This window comes from Thalassophryne amazonica, chromosome 8, assembly GCF_902500255.1.
Source record: "Thalassophryne amazonica chromosome 8, fThaAma1.1, whole genome shotgun sequence".
NCBI lineage: Eukaryota > Metazoa > Chordata > Actinopteri > Batrachoidiformes > Batrachoididae > Thalassophryne > Thalassophryne amazonica.
In genome coordinates this window covers 117,928,930-117,949,992 of record NC_047110.1, presented here as the reverse complement: position 1 = coordinate 117,949,992, position 21,063 = coordinate 117,928,930, and the positions used below count along the sequence as shown (strand labels likewise).

At 42.9% G+C, this 21,063-nt stretch overlaps 1 protein-coding gene across 1 annotated transcript in view; it reads right to left on the bottom strand.

Moving 5' to 3' along the window:
* The window catches only part of LOC117515001 (laminin subunit beta-1-like), a 476,107-nt gene that overhangs the window by 39,170 nt on the left and 415,874 nt on the right, over positions 1 to 21,063 (bottom strand). The window contains exons 50-52 of the mRNA XM_034175563.1: positions 14,973 to 15,114; positions 14,727 to 14,900; positions 4,855 to 5,014 (exon numbers count right to left, since the gene is read on the bottom strand). Coding sequence (XP_034031454.1) covers positions 4,855 to 5,014; positions 14,727 to 14,900; positions 14,973 to 15,114 — 476 coding nt within the window. The remainder of the gene's footprint in view (positions 1 to 4,854; positions 5,015 to 14,726; positions 14,901 to 14,972; positions 15,115 to 21,063) is intronic.

The following is a 21,063-nucleotide window of genomic DNA, read 5'->3' as shown; positions in this document are numbered from 1 at the left end:
AACTCAGTGCTCAAAACTACACTCAACATGATTGCACCACCTGTGTTAAAACCGCGCTCCTCCAAATCACAGTCACCTTGGTTCAGTGATTATCTGCGTGACCTCAAGCATAAAGCAAGAGGTCTAGAACGGAAATGGCGTCGTTCAAAATTAGAAGTATTTCACCTTGCGTGGCGTGATGCTGTCTTAGACTATAAACATGCATTATTGGCTACAAAGCGGACTTACTACTCTGATTTGATCAACAAAAACAAGCATAACTCAAAGTTCTTGTTCGACACGGTGGCAACACTTATACATGGACAACCACCTGTAGTTCCCTCTCGTTTTACAGCACAAGATTTCCTGGATTACTTTGGGAAGAAAATAGAAGACATCAGGTTAAACATATCCCGGCATGCCTTAATCCAGCCACTACACCCTGCTATTGAGGTGGGCGCCACTACTGAGGTATTACCTAGATTTACAGAATTTGATAGTATCTCACTAGACATGCTGATAAAACTCGTAATGTCAACAAAAAGCACAACCTGTTTGTTTGATCCTATACCAACAAAACTGTTTAAGGACCTGTGGTCCACTCTTGGGCCGACTGTGCTGGAAATTATTAATCTTTCTTTAACTTCTGGATCTGTTCCTAAATGTTTCAAATCTGCAGTGATTAAACCATTACTTAAGAAACCTAATCTTGACCCTAGTGTATTGAAAAACTATCGGCCGATATCAAATCTATCATTTTTCTCTAATATTCTGGAAAAAGTGGTGTCACGGCAGCTCGTAGATTATCTTACTGACAATAATCTCTTTGAGCCACTGCAGTCTGCTTTTAGAAAATATCATTCCACAGAGACGGCTCTCACTAAAGTGGTGAATGATCTTCTGCTTACAATGGGTTCGGACACCACTACGGTTCTGTTGCTGTTAGATCTCAGTGCTGCATTTGATACAGTGGATCATCATATTCTACTTGATAGGCTGGAAAATCATTTTGGGATTACTGGGAGTGCCCCTGCATGGTTGATGTCATACTTGACCAGTTGTTCTCACTGTGTTTTGTACAGTAACACTACCTCTAACCTTAGTGACATGAAATTTGGGGTTCCACAGGGGTCTGTCTTAGGTCCCCTGCTTTTCTCCCTTTATATAGCACCCCTTGGGCACATATTGCGGTGTTTGGGGATTACCTTTCACTGCTATGCAGATGATACTCAGTTATACATGCCGATAACTGCTGGTAATCTCGTTTACATAAAATCCTTAGAAGATTGCCTTGCAGCCGTGAGAAGTTGGATGTCTAGAAACTTCCTACTTTTAAACACTGATAAGACTGAAATGATGGTTCTTGGTCCAGTGAGATATCGGCATCAATTTGACCAGTTAACGCTCAGCCTCGGCTCGTGTGTCATACATCACACTGACAAAGTGAGGAACCTTGGGGTAATTTTTGATCCTTCCTTGTCCTTTGACCTGCACATTAGAAATATTACTAGGACTGCTTTCTTCCACCTGCGAAATATCGCGAAGATTTGTCCCATCCTGTCTATGGCTGATGCTGAGACCCTGATCCATGCATTTATCTCTTCTAGATTGGACTACTGCAATGTTCTATTTTCTGGTTTACCGCAGTCTAGCATTGGGGTCTACAATTGGTTCAAAATGCTGCAGCCAGACTTTTGACACGAAGCAGAAAGTTTGACCACATTACACCCATTTTGGCATCTCTTCACTGGCTTCCTGTCCCAGTGAGATCAGATTTTAAGTTTTGCCAGCTGTCTAAATTTATTCACAATGGAACGGAACGGCCGTGGTCGGGCTGGAACTTAAAGGCGATTGGAGTTTCAGATCTCCTTATTTCACATTCATGATAGTAGCTCAATATTCGTGATTTTCTTTGTTGAAAATTGGCATATTTTACCAGTCACTATTTTCAGGGGTGGACCGATTGAAGGTTTTGCAGACACCGACAGAGAAAAACAGGATAAACACACGTGCCGACATGGACTTCTGTATTTTTGTTTTTATTCTGTCTTGAATTTGCAGGTTTTGTTTATCATCCCCGCCCTACACAGAAAATTACCAAGACTGCAAGAATTATTTCCACTGCGTGGTGAAAAGCGCTGGTGGAAATCATTTTCGCCACACGGCGTAAATAATTTTGTGCATGGCTGTGCCATGTTTTTGAGCGTCCGAGAATCTCTCCAGTAGTAGGTGATTTTCTGTTCTGATTCAAATGACTTTATGGCACCTAAAACAGCATTTAAAGATGAAAAATTAGCACCAACACTCAATGCCGAGGACACTGCCATGTTGAAATACCCTCTATGATGACGTCATTTGAACTAGCCAATCAGGAGATCCGGTCAAATATCGCTAGATGCATGTTTGCCGTATCCGGCAAAATATACACTTTGTTTCTTTTATTGCTGTTATCAGTCTAATAATTCTGTTAAGTTTTTCAGTGTAACTGCTGTGAATTTTAGCTCATTATTTTACTCCTGTGTGCATCCTAGCAGCAATTAGCATTTTTGTTAGCGGTTAGCTTGCGCTAGCTTGGCTACACTCTTGGATTTTCTGGTGCACAAAGTACACTACTTTATACTTTACATTAATCCTGTGTGATGCTGGCAGATAGGGTTTTAGAGAGCCATGTCCATAAGCTAGAACAGCTTCTTAGTTCAGTGGAGTTAGATGTTACGGGCACTCCAGATAAGGTTAGTATTGGGCCAGCTAGCGTGCCCATTAGCATTAACCTAGAAACACCGGCTGTGGATGACAGCTTTCGGACCGTGGTTAGGCAGAGAAAGTCACGTAGGGCTTGGTGCCCAGTTGTGGTACCCCGATCACATTTGCCAGTGTGAATTGTGAACCGGTTTTCTGCCTTGGATATGTCTGATGTGAGTTCTTTGAGCCCATGGGTGACTTCCACTCCTATCTCCAGGCAGAAACGCCGGGCTTTAGTGATAGGGGATTCTATCACTCGCAAAGTCAGGTTACAGACGCCAGCTGACGTTAAATGTATTCCTGGTGCCAGAACTCCCAACACTGCCTCTCATCTTAGGGTGCTGACGCTGCAGAAGGGAAGACAGACAAAGGAATATGACACGAGATACAGTCACATAGTTAATCACATCTGCATCAATGATGTCAGGATGAAGCACTCAGAGGTCACAAAAATGGACATAGAGAGGACTTGTGACCTCGCCAGAAAGATGTGTCGGCATCGATTAACAGTCTCTGGTCCCCTCCCCTCCCGGGGTAATGATGAGGCGTTTAGCAGGCTGACATCATTGAATAGGCGGCTGGCACAATTTTGTAGACAGCAAGGCTTTAGATTTATTGATAACTGGCTTTTGTTTTGCGGCCGCCATGGCTTGCTGATGCCGGACAGCCTTCACCCTACTTCAAAATGCTGCTGCCAGAGTTTTGACAGAAAGCAGAAAGTTTGACCACATTACACCCATTGTGGCGTCTCTTCACTGGCTTCCTGTCTCTGTGAGATCAGATTTTAAGGTTCTGCTATTAACTTATAAAATTATTCATGGACTCGCACCTCCCTACTTAGTTGACCTAATTAAACCCTACATACCGGCCTGGTCTCTGCGTTCTCAGGGTGCAGGACTACTTTGTGTCCCTAGGGTGAATAAGAAGTCTGTGGGTCACAGAGCTTTCTCTTATTGTGCTCCTGTTCTGTGGAATGATGTGGAATCATCAATAAAACAGTCAGATTCTGTGGAGACTTTCAAGTCCAGACGCACTTATTTTCCCTTTCGTATGACTAGCATACTGACATAGTATGTTTCTATGCTTTTTACCCTTTTTAATTAATTTTATTAGTAAACGGAGCGTGCCGCGGCCTCAACTTTATCTAAATTCTGGGTCTTTTAGTGAAGCTTAGGGCTAGTGGTTGGCGATCACCTTAGTATTTCTTCTGTTTTTCTTGTTTAATGCTGATAAATTATACTGTATTTGTTGTCTTTCTGATGTATGATTCTGTTTTTTTTCTCTCTGTTTGAGGGGCGGTTCCATCCAGAGATGGGTGTGGTGTCTGTTTCTGAAACCCTCCTGTCCTATGCACCAGCAACGTTTCCTGTATATTTGTTTTGTGAATTGTTCTGTAATGTGTGTCTGTATCATGGCCCAAGCAGAGGGTCACCCCTTTGAGTCTGGTCTGCTTGAGATTTCTTCCTCAGAGGGAGTTTTTTCTTACCTCTGTTGCTCTGGGGGTTAGTAAGGTTGGACTTTACTTGTGTGAAGCGTCTTGAGGCAACTCTGTTGTGATTTGGTGCTATATAAATGAAAATAACTTGAAAAAAATTGAAATTATATGCCAGCTCAACAGTCCTTTGTTTTACAGACAGCAGGATTCGTGACTGTGCTCTTTGTCATCCACAGTAAGTTAATTTGTTTCCTTCATATTCTGACTAATGCTGTCACACAGAAACCATTCGAATGAATGACAGACACAAAGACAATCTGTTGTTTGAGATAAATCCAGTATCTCTGGATGGATGAGGTGTGGAACAGCAGACAAATCAGTACAATCTCAGTGACCTGAGCTGATTATCTGAATACAAACTGCTGATTCAAGGTGTACAAACAGGTATCTGAGTGTCCTCATGCTTCCTGTCTGTGTCCTTGGACATGATAGGACTGGAAATGGGTCTCTGCTGGGGAAGAGACCTACGCTAGACTGGTGCCCCGTCCAGAGGCAGTTGTAGACACTCTTCGCCTTGATGCAACAGAATCTGCAGATAAGCATCAGGCCTAAGGGCAACATACGACTTCCTTCTTTTTCAGGGAGTTATGCAGACACATGACTCACATTTGGTGAATTGAATCTGAGGTTTTTATCACCTTTGAGCAGCTGCAGCTTGTCGCTGGCCTGCAGCAGCAGCGCTTTGGCTTCCTGCTGGAGTAACTCTGCCCTCTTTTTTGCGTTGTCCAAGCCTCCTGCCTTCTGTCCAATCAGCTCCTCAACTCTGACGTACTTTTCCTTCAGTTCTGCATCCAGCTCCTGCACAGAGTGTTAACTGTAAGTATGTTGGACACAATCTGGTGAAATCTGTATTGATTACTGCAGAAGAATCAATAATTTATTTATTTACAAGGGTCGGCTGTAAGCTTCTGCCTCCAATGTAATTATTTCAGTAACAAGACATGGAAGTGAAACTGGTTTGAGAATAATCAAGTTATTGACTAACGTTGCACCAAATAGTTTTCACCTGCAATTTCAGGAAAACACAGTCTTTGGACCCCAAGATGCAGGTAGCCAGAAAACAAAGGGTTAAAGTGCAAAGCAAACTCTTTAATGGGTTCAAGTGGGAAAATCCAAAACGTACCAACGGCAGCTACTAAAGTGCAGCGCCCTCCTGCCAAGTGTTACCCTGACAAGGAGCAAGATCACAGGCCAGGAACAAACAGGGCAACATTACACAACAACACATCCATAACCCTGGACGCAGAACCTATTCTAAACTCTTCAGGGGCTAAACATAACAGACCCTAAGGACCCAGAAGAGATGACAGGCGCCGCGAGTGGCTGGAAGGCTTGACCGTGGCCCCCGTACGCAGCAGGAAAACAGAGGACGAGACTGGGAAGGAATGCTCATTCACACACTCGCAGACACACCCACATCTGCAGGCAGCCATTGAGCATATGCCCAGCATGACACACGCAGGATATAGCAGGGCTGTGAAATGAAAATTGTGAAATCTGAGGAAATTTTTTTTTTTTTTTTTATATTTTTATTGGATTTTTACACCAATAATACAGAATACGGGTATACAAAATATATATGCATTTTTTTTTTTTTAAGAACAGAAGAACAGAACGGAACCAACCTTCTACAGTGCACAGCACAATCATACCTGAGTAATAAAATATTGAGGAAAAAAAAAACAGCTACCAAAAGATATAATCTGAAAAAAGAAGACCAATCAAAAATAAATAAATAAAAAGAGGGGGTCTTCATTGTGCAAAGACAGAAAGATAAAGTACTGAGATGAAAGGGCCAGTAAGTAAATATGACCAAATAATTAAAGTTGAGTTAATCCAGATAATATAAAGGGCAATCATACAATAATACAAGGGTCAAGCATAAAATATGTGAATATAGCTGAAATTCTTTTACGGTTACGTGGGTACCTTCCGGGTCTGCAGTGTCCAAATATGATCTGTCCGATATGAGGGTATTGTATCACTTCCTGTTCCGGAGCACAGCGGTGTTTTGCTGTATCTGTTAGCTGTTTAATCTGCGCAGTTAGATTGATCTAGTTATCTAGATTACGATTTTCTTACGATCTTTACGTGCCTTAACTAAAGCACTCCTTCTGCTGAATCACCTCTAAATTATTTACACATTATTCACTTTGCGTGTTTTTAGGAATCCGCTAGCTTAGCGTAGCTACTAGCTCTTAGCCGATTTAGCATGGCGGCTTCTCCTGTCTCTCCTGCACTTTTCTGCTCTGGGTGTGAAATGTTTAGTTATTCCTCGGCCTCCTTTAGCAGTAACGGTACTTGTAATAAGTGTAGCTTATTCGTAGCTTTGGAGGCCAGGCTGGGCGAATTGGAGACTCGGCTCCGCACCGTGGAAAATTCTACAGCTAGCCAGGCCCCTGTAGTCGGTGCGGACCAAGGTAGCTTAGCCGCCGTTAGTTACCCCCTGGCAGATCCCGAGCAGCTGGGAAAGCAGGCCGACTGGGTGACTGTGAGGAGGAAGCGTAGCCCTAAACAGAAGCCCCGTGTACACCGCCAACCCGTTCACATTTCTAACCGTTTTTCCCCACTCGACGACACACCCGCCGAGGATCAAACTCTGGTTATTGGCGACTCTGTTTTGAGAAATGTGAAGTTAGCGACACCAGCAACCATAGTCAATTGTCTTCCGGGGGCCAGAGCAGGCGACATTGAAGGAAATTTGAAACTGCTGGCTAAGGCTAAGCGTAAATTTGGTAAGATTGTAATTCACGTCGGCAGTAATGACACCCGGTTACGCCAATCGGAGGTCACTAAAATTAACATTAAATCGGTGTGTAACTTTGCAAAAACAATGTCGGACTCTGTAGTTTTCTCTGGGCCCCTCCCCAATCGGACCGGGAGTGACATGTTTAGCCGCATGTTCTCCTTGAATTGCTGGCTGTCTGAGTGGTGTCCAAAAAATGAGGTGGGCTTCATAGATAATTGGCAAAGCTTCTGGGGAAAACCTGGTCTTGTTAGGAGAGACGGCATCCATCCCACTTTGGATGGAGCAGCTCTCATTTCTAGAAATCTGGCCAATTTTCTTAAATCCTCCAAACCGTGACTATCCAGGGTTGGGACCAGGAAGCAGAGTTGTAGTCTTACACACCTCTCTGCAGCTTCTCTCCCCCTGCCATCCCCTCATTACCCCATCCCCGTAGAGACGGTGCCTGCTCCCAGACTACCAATAACCAGCAAAAATCTATTTAAGCATAAAAATTCAAAAAGAAAAATAATATAGCACCTTCAACTGCACCACAGACTAAAACAGTTAAATGTGGTCTATTAAACATTAGGTCTCTCTCTTCTAAGTCCCTGTGGTAAATGATATAATAATTGATCAACATATTGATTTATTCTGCCTTACAGAAACCTGGTAACAGCAGGATGAATATGTTAGTTTAAATGAGTCAACACCCCCGAGTCACACTAACTGTCAGAATGCTCGTAGCACGGGCCGAGGCGGAGGATTAGCAGCAATCTTCCATTCCAGCTTATTAATTAATCAAAAACCCAGACAGAGCTTTAATTCATTTGAAAGCTTGACTCTTAGTCTTGTCCATCCAAATTGGAAGTCCCAAAACCAGTTTTATTTGTTATTATCTATCGTCCACCTGGTCGTTACTGTGAGTTTCTCTGTGAATTTTCAGACCTTTTGTCTGACTTAGTGCTTAGCTCAGATAAGATAATTATAGTGGGCGATTTTAACATCCACACAGATGCTGAGAATGACAGCCTCAACACTGCATTTAATCTATTATTAGACTCAATTGGCTTTGCTCAAAAAGTAAATGAGTCCACCCACCACTTTAATCATATCTTAGATCTTGTTCTGACTTATGGTATGGAAATAGAAGACTTAACAGTATTCCCTGAAAACTCCCTTCTGTCTGATCATTTCTTAATAACATTTACATTTACTCTGATGGACTACCCAGCAGTGGGGAATAAGTTTCATTACACTAGAAGTCTTTCAGAAAGCGCTGTAACTAGGTTTAAGGATATGATTCCTTCTTTATGTTCTCTAATGCCATATACCAACACAGTGCAGAGTAGCTACCTAAACTCTGTAAGTGAGATAGAGTATCTCGTCAATAGTTTTACATCCTCATTGAAGACAACTTTGGATGCTGTAGCTCCTCTAAAAAAGAGAGCTTTAAATCAGAAGTGCCTGACTCCGTGGTATAACTCACAAACTCGTAGCTTAAAGCAGATAACCCGTAAGTTGGAGAGGAAATGGCGTCTCACTAATTTAGAAGATCTTCACTTAGCCTGGAAAAAGAGTCTGTTGCTCTATAAAAAAGCCCTCCGTAAAGCTAGGACATCTTTCTACTCATCACTAATTGAAGAAAATAAGAACAACCCCAGGTTTCTTTTCAGCACTGTAGCCAGGCTGACAAAGAGTCAGAGCTCTATTGAGCTGAGTATTCCATTAACTTTAACTAGTAATGACTTCATGACTTTCTTTGCTAACAAAATTGCAACTATTAGAGAAAAAATTACTCATAACCATCCCAAAGACGTATCGTTATCTTTGGCTGCTTTCAGTGATGCCGGTATTTGGTTAGACTCTTTCTCTCCGATTGTTCTGTCTGAGTTATTTTCATTAGTTACTTCATCCAAACCATCAACATGTTTATTAGACCCCATTCCTACCAGGCTGCTCAAGGAAGCCCTACCATTATTTAATGCTTCGATCTTAAATATGATCAATCTATCTTTGTTAGTTGGCTATGTACCACAGGCTTTTAAGGTGGCAGTAATTAAACCATTACTTAAAAAGCCATCACTTGACCCAGCTATCTTAGCTAATTATAGGCCAATCTCCAACCTTCCTTTTCTCTCAAAAATTCTTGAAAGGGTAGTTGTAAAACAGCTAACTGATCATCTGCAGAGGAATGGTCTATTTGAAGAGTTTCAGTCAGGTTTTAGAATTCATCATAGTACAGAAACAGCATTAGTGAAGGTTACAAATGATCTTCTTATGGTCTCGGACAGTGGACTCATCTCTGTGCTTGTTCTGTTAGACCTCAGTGCTGCTTTTGATACTGTTGACCATAAAATTTTATTACAGAGATTAGAGCATGCCATAGGTATTAAAGGCACTGCGCTGCGGTGGTTTGAATCATATTTGTCTAATAGATTACAATTTGTTCATGTAAATGGGGAATCTTCTTCACAGACTAAAGTTAATTATGGAGTTCCACAAGGTTCTGTGCTAGGACCAATTTTATTCACTTTATACATGCTTCCCTTAGGCAGTATTATTAGACGGTATTGCTTAAATTTTCATTGTTACGCAGATGATACCCAGCTTTATCTATCCATGAAGCCAGAGGACACACACCAATTAGCTAAACTGCAGGATTGTCTTACAGACATAAAGACATGGATGACCTCTAATTTCCTGCTTTTAAACTCAGATAAAACTGAAGTTATTGTACTTGGCCCCACAAATCTTAGAAACATGGTGTCTAACCAGATCCTTACTCTGGATGGCATTACCCTGACCTCTAGTAATACTGTGAGAAATCTTGGAGTCATTTTTGATCAGGATATGTCATTCAAAGCGCATATTAAACAAATATGTAGGACTGCTTTTTTGCATTTACGCAATATCTCTAAAATCAGAAAGGTCTTGTCTCAGAGTGATGCTGAAAACTAATTCATGCATTTATTTCCTCTAGGCTGGACTATTGTAATTCATTATTATCAGGTTGTCCTAAAAGTTCCCTAAAAAGCCTTCAGTTAATTCAAAATGCTGCAGCTAGAGTACTGACGGGGACTAGAAGGAGAGAGCATATCTCACCCATATTGGCCTCTCTTCATTGGCTTCCTGTTAATTCTAGAATAGAATTTAAAATTCTTCTTCTTACTTATAAGGTTTTGAATAATCAGGTCCCATCTTATCTTAGGGACCTCGTAGTACCATATCACCCCAATAGAGCGCTTCGTTCTCAGACTGCAGGCTTACTTGTAGTTCTTAGGGTTTGTAAGAGTAGAATGGGAGGCAGAGCCTTCAGCTTTCAGGCTCCTCTCCTGTGGAACCAGCTCCCAATTCAGATCAGGGAGACAGACACCCTCTCTACTTTAAGATTAGGCTTAAAACTTTCCTTTTTGCTAAAGCTTATAGTTAGGGCTGGATCAGGTGACCCTGAACCATCCCTTAGTTATGCTGCTATAGACGTAGACTGCTGGGGGGTTCCCATGATGCACTGTTTCTTTCTCTTTTGCTCTGTATGCACCACTCTGCATTTAATCATTAGTGATCGATCTCTGCTCCCCTCCACAGCATGTCTTTTTCCTGGTTCTCTCCCTCAGCCCCAACCAGTCCCAGCAGGGGACTGCCCCTCCCTGGGCCTGGTTCTGCTGGGGGTTTCTTCCTGTTAGGGGGGGGGGGGGGTTTCCTTCCCACTGTAGCCAAGTGCTTGCTCACAGGGGGTCGTTTTGACTGTTGGGGTTTTACATAATTATTGTATGGCCTTGCCTTGCAATATAAAGCGCCTTGGGGCAACTGTTTGTTGTGATTTGGCGCTATATAAAAAAATTGATTGATTGATTGATATGATCAAAAAAAGGTTGCCAGATCTTAATAAATTTTGAGGTGGATCCACATAAGGTAAATTTCATTTTTTCGAGTTTGCTGAAATATAAAGAGTCATTCATTCAAATTCCAAATGGTGGAGGAGAGGCTGATTTCCAACACAACAATATCCTACGTCTTGCCAACAAAGTGAGGAATGTGACAAGATCAGCTTTAAGTTTTGGTATGGCGACTCTGTCAGGAAAAACCCCAAACAGTGCTGTTAACGGATCAGGTTGAATGGTCAGCTGGACAACTTCTGACAATGTTGCAAAAAATTTGGTCCAATATTGTTGAAGTGATGAACATGACCAGAACATATGGATTAGTGATGCAGGTGTTTGGTGGCAACGGTCACAATCTGGACTAACATTAGGATATACCCTAGAGAGTCTAGCCTTAGTCCAGTGAGTGCGATGCACTATCTTACACTGAATTAAACCATGCCTGGCACACAGAGAAGAACCATGTACCCAATGGAGGATTGTTTCCCATAAATCATCCTGGATAGCAAAGCCCAAGTCTTCCTCCCATGCTATCCAAGGAAAATTTGCAGGGGGTCTGGGGCACAGACCTTGTGGGGCCCCAGGAAGCAAGTTAAATTTTTATCTAATAATACATTTTCAGCATCTTCTGGAAGAACAAATCTCAAAATTAGTGCATATTTAAATGATCCTAGACTCAACCTTTCATTTGAACCGTCAATGATGATGTTGAAATAACAGAATATGACAAGGAAGTAGGACCTGGAATGATTTTCCTTTTAATTGTAAAACAAATTATGCATCAACTCAGAACAATTAAACAAAACAAAAAAGCCACACATTCTTGTGTAAATTCCTGTAAATCCACTCAAAGCCACAGTGTCTTTTTCCCATGAAAAAGTCTACATTAATAAAAGCTAATTTACATTCTTGTGTAAATTCATGTAGCCTAAATTCATTCAAAGCCACAGTGTCTTTTTTCAATGAAAGAAAGTCTAGATTAATGAAAGAAAAAAAGGCACATAATCTTTTCTGAAATCCTGTTTGAACAGCACAATGTTTATTTTCCAGAGAGAAAAAAATTCTTACCAGTTCGTTTTTTTCCCGTTTATCTTTCAGGTGTGTTGATGAAGCCAGCAACAATTCCAAGGATTCTGTCTTTATCAGACTTTTTCAAAACGTCTTTCTCACCATCTTCTCTCTGTCTGATGTCGCTCTGTGACACAGACATGCTGCAAAGATCTTCTTTTAAAACTTTAGAGCTCTAAACGTTTGCGATGTCCACATGCTACATTTAGCTAAGCTTCGCACAGGAGACACAGTGTCGCCGCGGCAACCAACCAGTCCTGCTTTACGACAACTGTCGTAACAGCTACGCTTTGAGTGGCTTTTATTCTCCTCGAACCTCCGCGGATCCGAGGAAACTGATCTGTATCTGTAACACACAGATCAGTGTCCGCGGACTTATAAAACTTACACGATGTCATAAAAAAGAATGCTTTGAGACAAGCATTTTAAAAACTCAGTGTCGATCACGATTAAAGAGTTCAACACTAACACCCCCCCTCCTCCCCATGATGAAATCCACGGAATCCGCGGATCTGCGCAGTTTCACAGTCCTGTTATAGGAGGACACAGAGGATCAGCACCCGCGCACGACATACAAACGCACGCACACACGCGCAGGATCTGCCACTTGCATGATAGAGAAGGGACCAGGACAACACCTGCACAGAGTGTGGGAGGGGAATCAGGGAGACAACGGGAGGAACAGCAGACCCACACTCGCCTACACTCGTACGCAACCGCACAGAGGAGGGCAACCAAACCAGTGCATGGAGACACGAGGAGGGACAAAAACACCTGAGCAAAACAGAACCCCAACACACAGATTCACGTTCAATGTAACACGCGCACAGCAATCGGTAAAAAAACGGCGACATACTGTCCACGGGCGTGTGTCTGAATCTGACATAGTGTATGGTTTGGAGACCAGTGGACATTCATTGTTGAATGACTGTTGTCCATCACAACACTGTGTGGACAACAGTCAGTACACTCAGGAGGTGAGAGTCAGCCACAACAGGTCTGCCTGAGCAGGCCTGTAGGAGGCGCCCCTTGTGCCAGTGACTGTGTGAAGCAGAACACATCACCTAAGTGTTTCAACAGAGCACGTCCAGAGCGCACGATGAACTCAGTTACCAAAACGTCGTCCCACTCTTGAAATGAAACAGAACCCAAAGTGGGTTTGTCAGGAATTTCTGACTCGACATGCATAGGAAGGTGATGCTTTCCTCTGCCAGATTGTCACACATCATAAGAAGAACTGATGCAAATGTGCAAGCAGCTGTGTGTTTCTGGCAGAGGTGGCAGTAAGTCCCCATCAAGTCTCTCTCAAGTCATAAATCAGCAAGTCATAATGACCACCAAGTGTTTGATAGCTGACTTGGGACTTGCAGATTGATGACTTGGACAGTGTCTTACTCCCACCTCTGGTCAAGAGAAAACGCACCCAGTTTCTCACAGATAGGTTGGAAGAACCTTTCTGGTGTTGGTCTAAGTGTTCGGAACCGGAAGGTGACTATGTGGAAAAATAACAACACTGCCTGATAGAGAACATTCTGAGCAGATAGGAGATTCATCTGAGTATGTTGCTGGGCAGAGCTTGTCAGCCGACCCTCATAGATGCTGCAACTGTTTGAGAAGTCATTTTTTTGCCATATGTTTCTGTGAAGGCTCTCAGTTGTCCAGGTGGTTTCCATAGTAGAGAAGCTTGAATCTTCTACTGGACTGGGTTGCTTGACGCGAGGACGTTTCGCTTCAAATCGCAGAAGCTTCCTCAGCTAAAATTCTTGCTCTGGTGGTCTGACTTCTGTCTTGACTTTTGTAGAGAAGAATAATCAAGAAGTCACAAAAGCTGGAGTTTTAAACCTAACCAGACCCCTCCTACCGAGAGGCCGACTGCTATAGGCTAGTGACTAAACAATAGCTCTAATTAGCACCTATTGTGCTCTAGTAACACCCTCCTAATGACAGGGTACCTGTCCCTCCTAATGATGGGACGGACGCCTCTCCTGATGGCTCCCTTGACGACTCTACTGATGACGTGAAGAATAATCAAGAAGTCACCCTATTAGTTCATCCTAAGGACAGGATCCCTAGTTACAAACAGAGCAATGTAGTGTATTCTATCAGATGTCAGGAAAACTGTAACGAACACTACATACGTGAGACTAAGCAACCTTTACACAAAAGGCTATACCAGCACCAGTGGACCACCAGTGGACCTCAGTCTGCAGTTCATCTCCACCTTAAAGACACTAACCACACGTTTGAGGACAAGGAAGTTAAAATATTAGCCAGAGAGAAGAAATGGTTTGAGAGAGGTGTCAAGGAGGCATTCTTTGTGAAACGTTTGAAACCCAGCCTTAACCGGGGAGGGGGTCTGAGACCGCTTTGTCCCCTGTTTACAATGGGGTACTCAGGTCAAAGCAGTTTCAGTCTTTTGTTCATGGTAATGAGTCATTCACGTCATCAGCAGAGTCGTCAAGGGAGCCATCAGGAGAGGCGTCCGTCCCATCATTAGGAGGGACAGCTGCCCTGTCATTAGGAGGGTGCTAACTAGAGCACAATAGGTGCTAATTAGAGCTATTGTTTAGTCACTAGCCTATAGCAGTCGGCCTCTTGGTAGGAGGGGTCTGGTTAGGTTTAAAACTCCAGTTTTTGTGACTTCTTGATTATTCTTCTCTACAAGAGTCAAGACAGAAATCAGACCACCAGAGCAAGAATTTTAGCTGAGGAAGCTTCTGCGATTTGAAGCGAAATGTCCTCACGTCAAGCAACCCAGTCCAGTCGAAGATTCAAGCTTCTCTACTTTTGCCATATGAGTGAGCAGAATGATGTCATAAGATGAACAAATAACCTTGACTTCCCCGGTGGCTTGGCTGATCTTCAGCACTTCCTGACTGGTTTGCTCTGTGCTCAGGGTGATGTTCACGGTTTTGTCTCTGAGCAGCATTAGATCCTGCTCCAGGCGCAGCAGCTTCTGGGTGGCATTGTTCAGCTTGAATTCTGCCTCTGCTGTCTCAGACTCCACCTGAATGGAAAAAACATCATGTTGCACCTGTATTTTGACAGGATGAAGTTTCCAGAATGAATCGGTGCTTACAGACGACAGCAGGTCATTGGTGCTCTGGATGTCGGAAGCAGCCAGCTGGATGGCACTGCTTGCAGCGGTCTGAGCTTTCTGAGCCTCCTGCAGAGCTTGTTTCACCAGCTCGGCTGAATTCTTCACATCCGCTGCCTCCTGACTGTGTTGATAAAAAGGGAGAGTTCATTCATCATCTTACAAATGGGAAGTAAAAAGAATTAGAGAGCAGGGTTCAGAAAGCACATTCTCCTCTTCCCTGAACATGGGGGAGGTGACGGTCTAGTGGTTAAGTGTTGGGCTTGAGCCCAGAGGATCCTCAGTTCAAATCCCAGCCTGACCGGAAAATCCCTTGGGCAAGGTCTTTCATCCCCTATTGCTCCCGGTGTCTAGTGAGCACCTTGTATGGCAGCAGCCTCACATTGGGGTGAATGTGAGGCATTATTGTAAAGCACTTTGAGTGAGTGATGCAGGTGGAAAAGCGCTATATAAATGCAGTCCATTTACCATTTATGATCCACCACACAGGTGCCTCACCGTGGATAACATCAGCACCTGGACAACTTTTACCTGTTGTGTCACCAGTTAACTTCACAGTTGAGTGGAATAGAAAAAGATTTATTATTATTATTATTGATGATGTCAAAATTCAGTTAACCAGGAACCACACAGGCGACTTCAGATATCGTCTGGGTATTCATTTTGTTTTCTTTTGTATTAAAACCTCCATCTAAGTGGTGGTGCAACAGACAAAAGTTGCACAATGCAAAATTTCTCCAGCCACAGACGCGTAAAACCCCTTCAGAGTTGTTCAGGTATCTCTGTGGCTTCCCTCATTAGTCTAGTTCTTGCACTGTGACTCAGTTTTTGAGAACTGCCTCCTCCAGGCAACTTTTTTTTCGATGAGATGAGATTTATTGTCATTGTCATTACACGAGTGCAACAACAACAAAATTATGTTTACACTCCAATTACCTCAAACAAGATACAGCAATTAATCCACAATTATTACTTGTTTACCATAATAATAGCACACATCAGAATTAAAGACAACACATATACATTTGACATGTTTATGTGCACTCAACTTTGAAAATGTCCGCCATCTGAATTGAGGTTAAAGTGGGTGAGGCCGCAGCAGGCGGGGCCCGCGCCACCCAGACCTTTATTTAACCAGGTAGTCCCATTGAGATCAGAATCTTTTGCAAGCGAGACCTGGACAATTATAAAGTTTCCAGTCCACCTATAACCTGCATGTTTTTAAATGTGGAGGAAACCGGAACACCCAGAGGAACAGGGAAAACATGCAAATGCCACACAGAAAGGCCACACGTGGGAATCGATCCCATGACCTTCTTGCTGTGAAGCAACAGTGCTAACCGCTAAGCCACTGTGCTGCCTTTACCTGAATCTGGATTACACAACACAATGCAATAATGCATACTGATCCAGAACGGTCCAACTGATCAAGATTCTGCAATCTGATATTTAATTCACAAGATGAACACAATAGTGTCTTCCTGATCTTTGTCTGACATCGTGGTGCACTAATTTCAATGTAAGCTGCTAACAGACAGACAGACAGACGGACAAATAAATAAATAAATGCCAATGATTTTATTAAATCCTTGGCGGATAGAGTGTTTCACTAGATAAAATACAAGACACTAAAGGGCCAACCATATCAGTAAGATAAAAAAATACATGAAAAACAAGTTAAATATTAAGATGTTTAAAAATGGGCAAACACCACAGACTGTAGGCATCAAAGAACAGAAAAGCCTTACGTAGAATTTTAATAACTTCGAAGTCTACTCACTGATGTAACTTCATTTGCTAAACGATTTCATAACATTGGTGCACAAATTGAAAATGCTCTATGACCTGACGTCTTCTTCTTAACCTTTGGTGCTCAGAGCTGTGCCCACCATTGATGATCTAATCCTGGCAAGGTTTTCATAAAATAAAATGTGCAATCATTGCTACCAGCTGTCTGATATGTAGGTCCGAAGTCAACAGTTATCCACTGACTTTCGAGACCATCCAATTAAGAGTCAGGGGTTGTCAGCTGCACTGGGGTTCACCCTGGACAGGCCATCAGTCAAACACAGAGCCACATATAGACAAACAAAGTGACACGCTTACTCACACCCATGTTCAATGAAGAGTCACCAGTTCACCAAACATGCATGAACAATGGATCAAAAATGACACCAAAAGTTTAAAATTCTTTTCACTTTGAAGAATCCTGCAGGCATCCACTGAGAGCTTTAACTGATCATAAAGATGTCGCTGTCTTGCAGAAGCATGAATCATTTCAGTCTTCTTTGATTTCCAGAGCAGAAATTGAGAGGGCGTTCACTTTTACACTGCAGCTGGACAAACCTCCAGATTAACCATAAGAGCCACGACCAGCACCAACACGCATGTACATGTGCAGCTCATCAGCAGTCCCATGGCTACATATAATCTGACCAAAGGAAGAAGCTTGACCAATCGACTACCTGTGACATTTGGACAACAACTGCAAATTAAGTAAAATCAGACTTGTTCTATTCTTGTTTTGCATGTGGAACAATTAGGGCCCGAGTAGGAAAAAGGGGTCCTAAGAGGACCCTATTGTAATTGCACTGTTTTTTATTATTATTATTATTATTACATTATTATTATTATTATTATTATCACTTTTGAAATCCAAATTTCGGCCTTTTCCCATTGCTCAAAACTCACCAAAGTCGTCCAGTCTGATCCAAAATTTGATATTTTGGGGGTCTCGCACATGGTCGCAGTGAAATAGCGCCGCCTGGAAATTTTCAAAAAGCCTCCGAATACGTTTTTTTTTTTTATCATAGCCTCACGAAATTCGGTACACATATTTACCATGCCAGGACGCACAAAAAAGTCTCTTACCGTCATGGTGAAATGTCGACATGAAGTCGGCCATTTGATTTTAAATTTTGATTTTAAGCTAATTTTTGCCATTTTTGGTCATTTCCAGTACTTACATTTGAACGAACTCGTACTAGGGATTTCATCCAATCGTCTTCAAATTTGGTCCACATCATCATGACCCAATGGTGACCAAAAGTTATCAAAAGAATGTAATTAGGTCAAAAGGCGTGGCTGCTAGGGTTCGCCAAACTTTGGTGAGCTTTTCGGAGCACGCCATTTCACTTTGAACGGCGTCACGCCCACATTACTTCATCGTAGATCCTTCAAACTCACTGGACATGATGAGGGCTGCGCCCTGAACGTCTACATATCTTACGTTCCCACCTGTGCCATAGCGCCCCCCAGTGGTGGCGGGAAATGTCCTATTTTTACTTTAACAGGTCATGATGTCACATACTTAACCCAATCAACTTCATTCCACTTCTAAAACATGCCGAACAAGATGGTGAATGTAGGCGATGATCACTGTGAAGTTCCGAGTAACAGCGTCCATGTGGCAGCTTGCCGAATATCGCCCCTACGCCATGAAATTACGTTCTTCCTTTTGACGGCTTTAATTTTGTCATATCATCATGAAAATTGATACATAGGTCGAGCACGACAACCTCTTACAATTCATAGGGGCGTCGCCCATGGGTGGGGCAAAATGCCTCAATAGCGCCCCCTTGAAACTTTCCAAAAAACCCCTCCCCAAAAGTTATCGAAAGCTTTCTCTATGTTGAAGGGTGTGGCCGCTATGGTGCCGCCCATTTTGAACCTTCGCCATGTAACATCAAGTCATGATAACCCTTCTATGCTTTGCCTGATTGACTTGAAACTTCACCTGTGTGATGACGGTTGGCCCTTGAATACACCTGCCCCCTCTGTTTGTGCTCTGAAGTGCCCCCTAGTGGATGAACCATCAACTTATCATAACTTGTTCAGGCATTACTTGATTGACTTGAAACTTCACATGTGTAATGAGGGTCAGCCCCTTAACACACCTGGCCCCCTCTGTTTGTGCACTGAGTGCCCCTTAGCGGAATGAACAATGAACTCCTTCATGCATTGTCTCATTTGTTTGAAACCTGAACTGTGTGATGAGGGTCAGCCCCTGTATGCACCTGCCCACATATAGTCACAAGGGGACACGCTGGCCTGGGTAGGCGATCATGTGGCACAAGGGCCTGTATATGACTGTTTGCAGTCCTAGTTCTTTGTTGTACTTTGTCAATTTGAGCTTTGATTTTGTTAGAATATCATGCAGGTATCCGAGTAGATAAGGAGCTGGAATGCCCATAGATGGATCTGGGTAGAATCCCACTCATGCAACCTGTCACCAGCCTTGGCCGGAGAAGTAACGTGCATCAGATTGGTGTCCAGTCCAGCGGAAGTTGAAGACTCTTATTTGTTTGACACTAAGGAATCCAGAGATAAGAACCAATAGGCCTCAGGCCCAATTCTGGACTCACGTCTACATTGTTAGTTTGGCCTAAGCAGTAGGGCACGCGTCTGAGTCCTGTCTCTTTGAGGTTTCTTTCTCAAAAAGGACTGACGGAGATTTTCCTGACTACTGTTGCCTATGTACTTGCTGGGGGAGGGGGGGTTGTTAAGGCCCCTTCACACGTAGTATGACGTTTGGACGACATTTGGACAAATACGGTGAAACAGCACGACACACTTCAAATTTGCGCACCATGAAACATCGCGCCGACGGGCAGGCATGCACAATGCCAGTGCGAGGGTTCGTGCATGCGACGATGTCTGTCAGGCAGGAACAGCAGCTCGCATTGTGTTCCAACAATCAATCAATTTCAATCAATTTTATTTATATAGCGCCAAATCACAACAAACAGTTGCCCCAAGGCGCTTTATATTGTAAGGCAAGGCCATACAATAATTACGTAAAAACCCCAACGGTCAAAACGACCCCCTGTGAGCAAGCACTTGGCGACAGTGGGAAGGAAAAACTCCCTTTTAAACAGGAAGAAACCTCCAGCAGAACCAGCTCAGGGAGGGGCAGTCTTCTGCTGGGACTGGTTGGGGCTGAGGGAGAGAACCAGGAAAAAGACATGCTGTGGAGGGGAGCAGAGATCAATCACTAATGATTAAATGCAGAGTGGTGCATACAGAGCAAAAAGAGAAAGAAACACTCAGTGCATCATGGGAACCCCCCAGCAGTCTACGTCTATAGCAGCATAACTAAGGGATGGTTCAGGGTCACCTGATCCAGCCCTAACTATAAGCTTTAGCAAAAGGAAAGTTTTAAGCCTAATCTTAAAAGTAGAGAGGGTGTCTGTCTCCCTGATCTGAACTGGGAGCTGGTTCCACAGGAGAGGAGCCTGAAAGCTGAAGGCTCTGCCTCCCATTCTACTCTTACAAACCCTAGGAACTACAAGTAAGCCTGCAGTCTGAGAGCGAAGCGCTCTATTGGGGTGATATGGTACTACGAGGTCCCTAAGATAAGATGGGACCTGATTATTCAAAACCTTATAAGTAAGAAGAAGAAATTTAAATTCTATTCTAGAATTAACAGGAAGCCAATGAAGAGAGGCCAATATGGGTGAGATATGCTCTCTCCTTCTAGTCCCTGTCAGTACTCTAGCTGCAGCATTTTGAATTAACTGAAGGCTTTTCAGGGAACTTTTAGGACAACCTGATAATAATGAATTACAATAGTCCAGCCTAGAGGAAATAAATGCATGAATTAGTTTTTCAGCATCACTCTGAGACAAGACCTTTCTAATTTTTAGAGATATTGCGTAAATGCAAAAAGCAGTCTTACATATTTGTTTAATATGCGCTTTGAATGACATATCCTGATCAAAAATGACTCCAAGATTTCTCACAGTATTACTAGAGGTCAGGGTAATGCCATCCAGAGTAAGGATCTGGTTAGACACCATGTTTCTAAGATTTGTGGGGCCAAGTACAATAACTTCAGTTTTATCTCAGTTTAAAAGCAGGAAATTAGAGGTCATCCATGTCTTTATGTCTGTAAGACAATCCTGCAGTTTAGCTAATTGGTGTGTGTCCTCTGGCTTCATGGATAGATAAAGTTGGGTATCATCTGCGTAACAATGAAAATTTAAGCAATGCCGTCTAATAATACTGCCTAAGGGAAGCATGTATAAAGTGAATAAAATTGGTCCTAGCACAGAACCTTGTGGAACTCCATAAT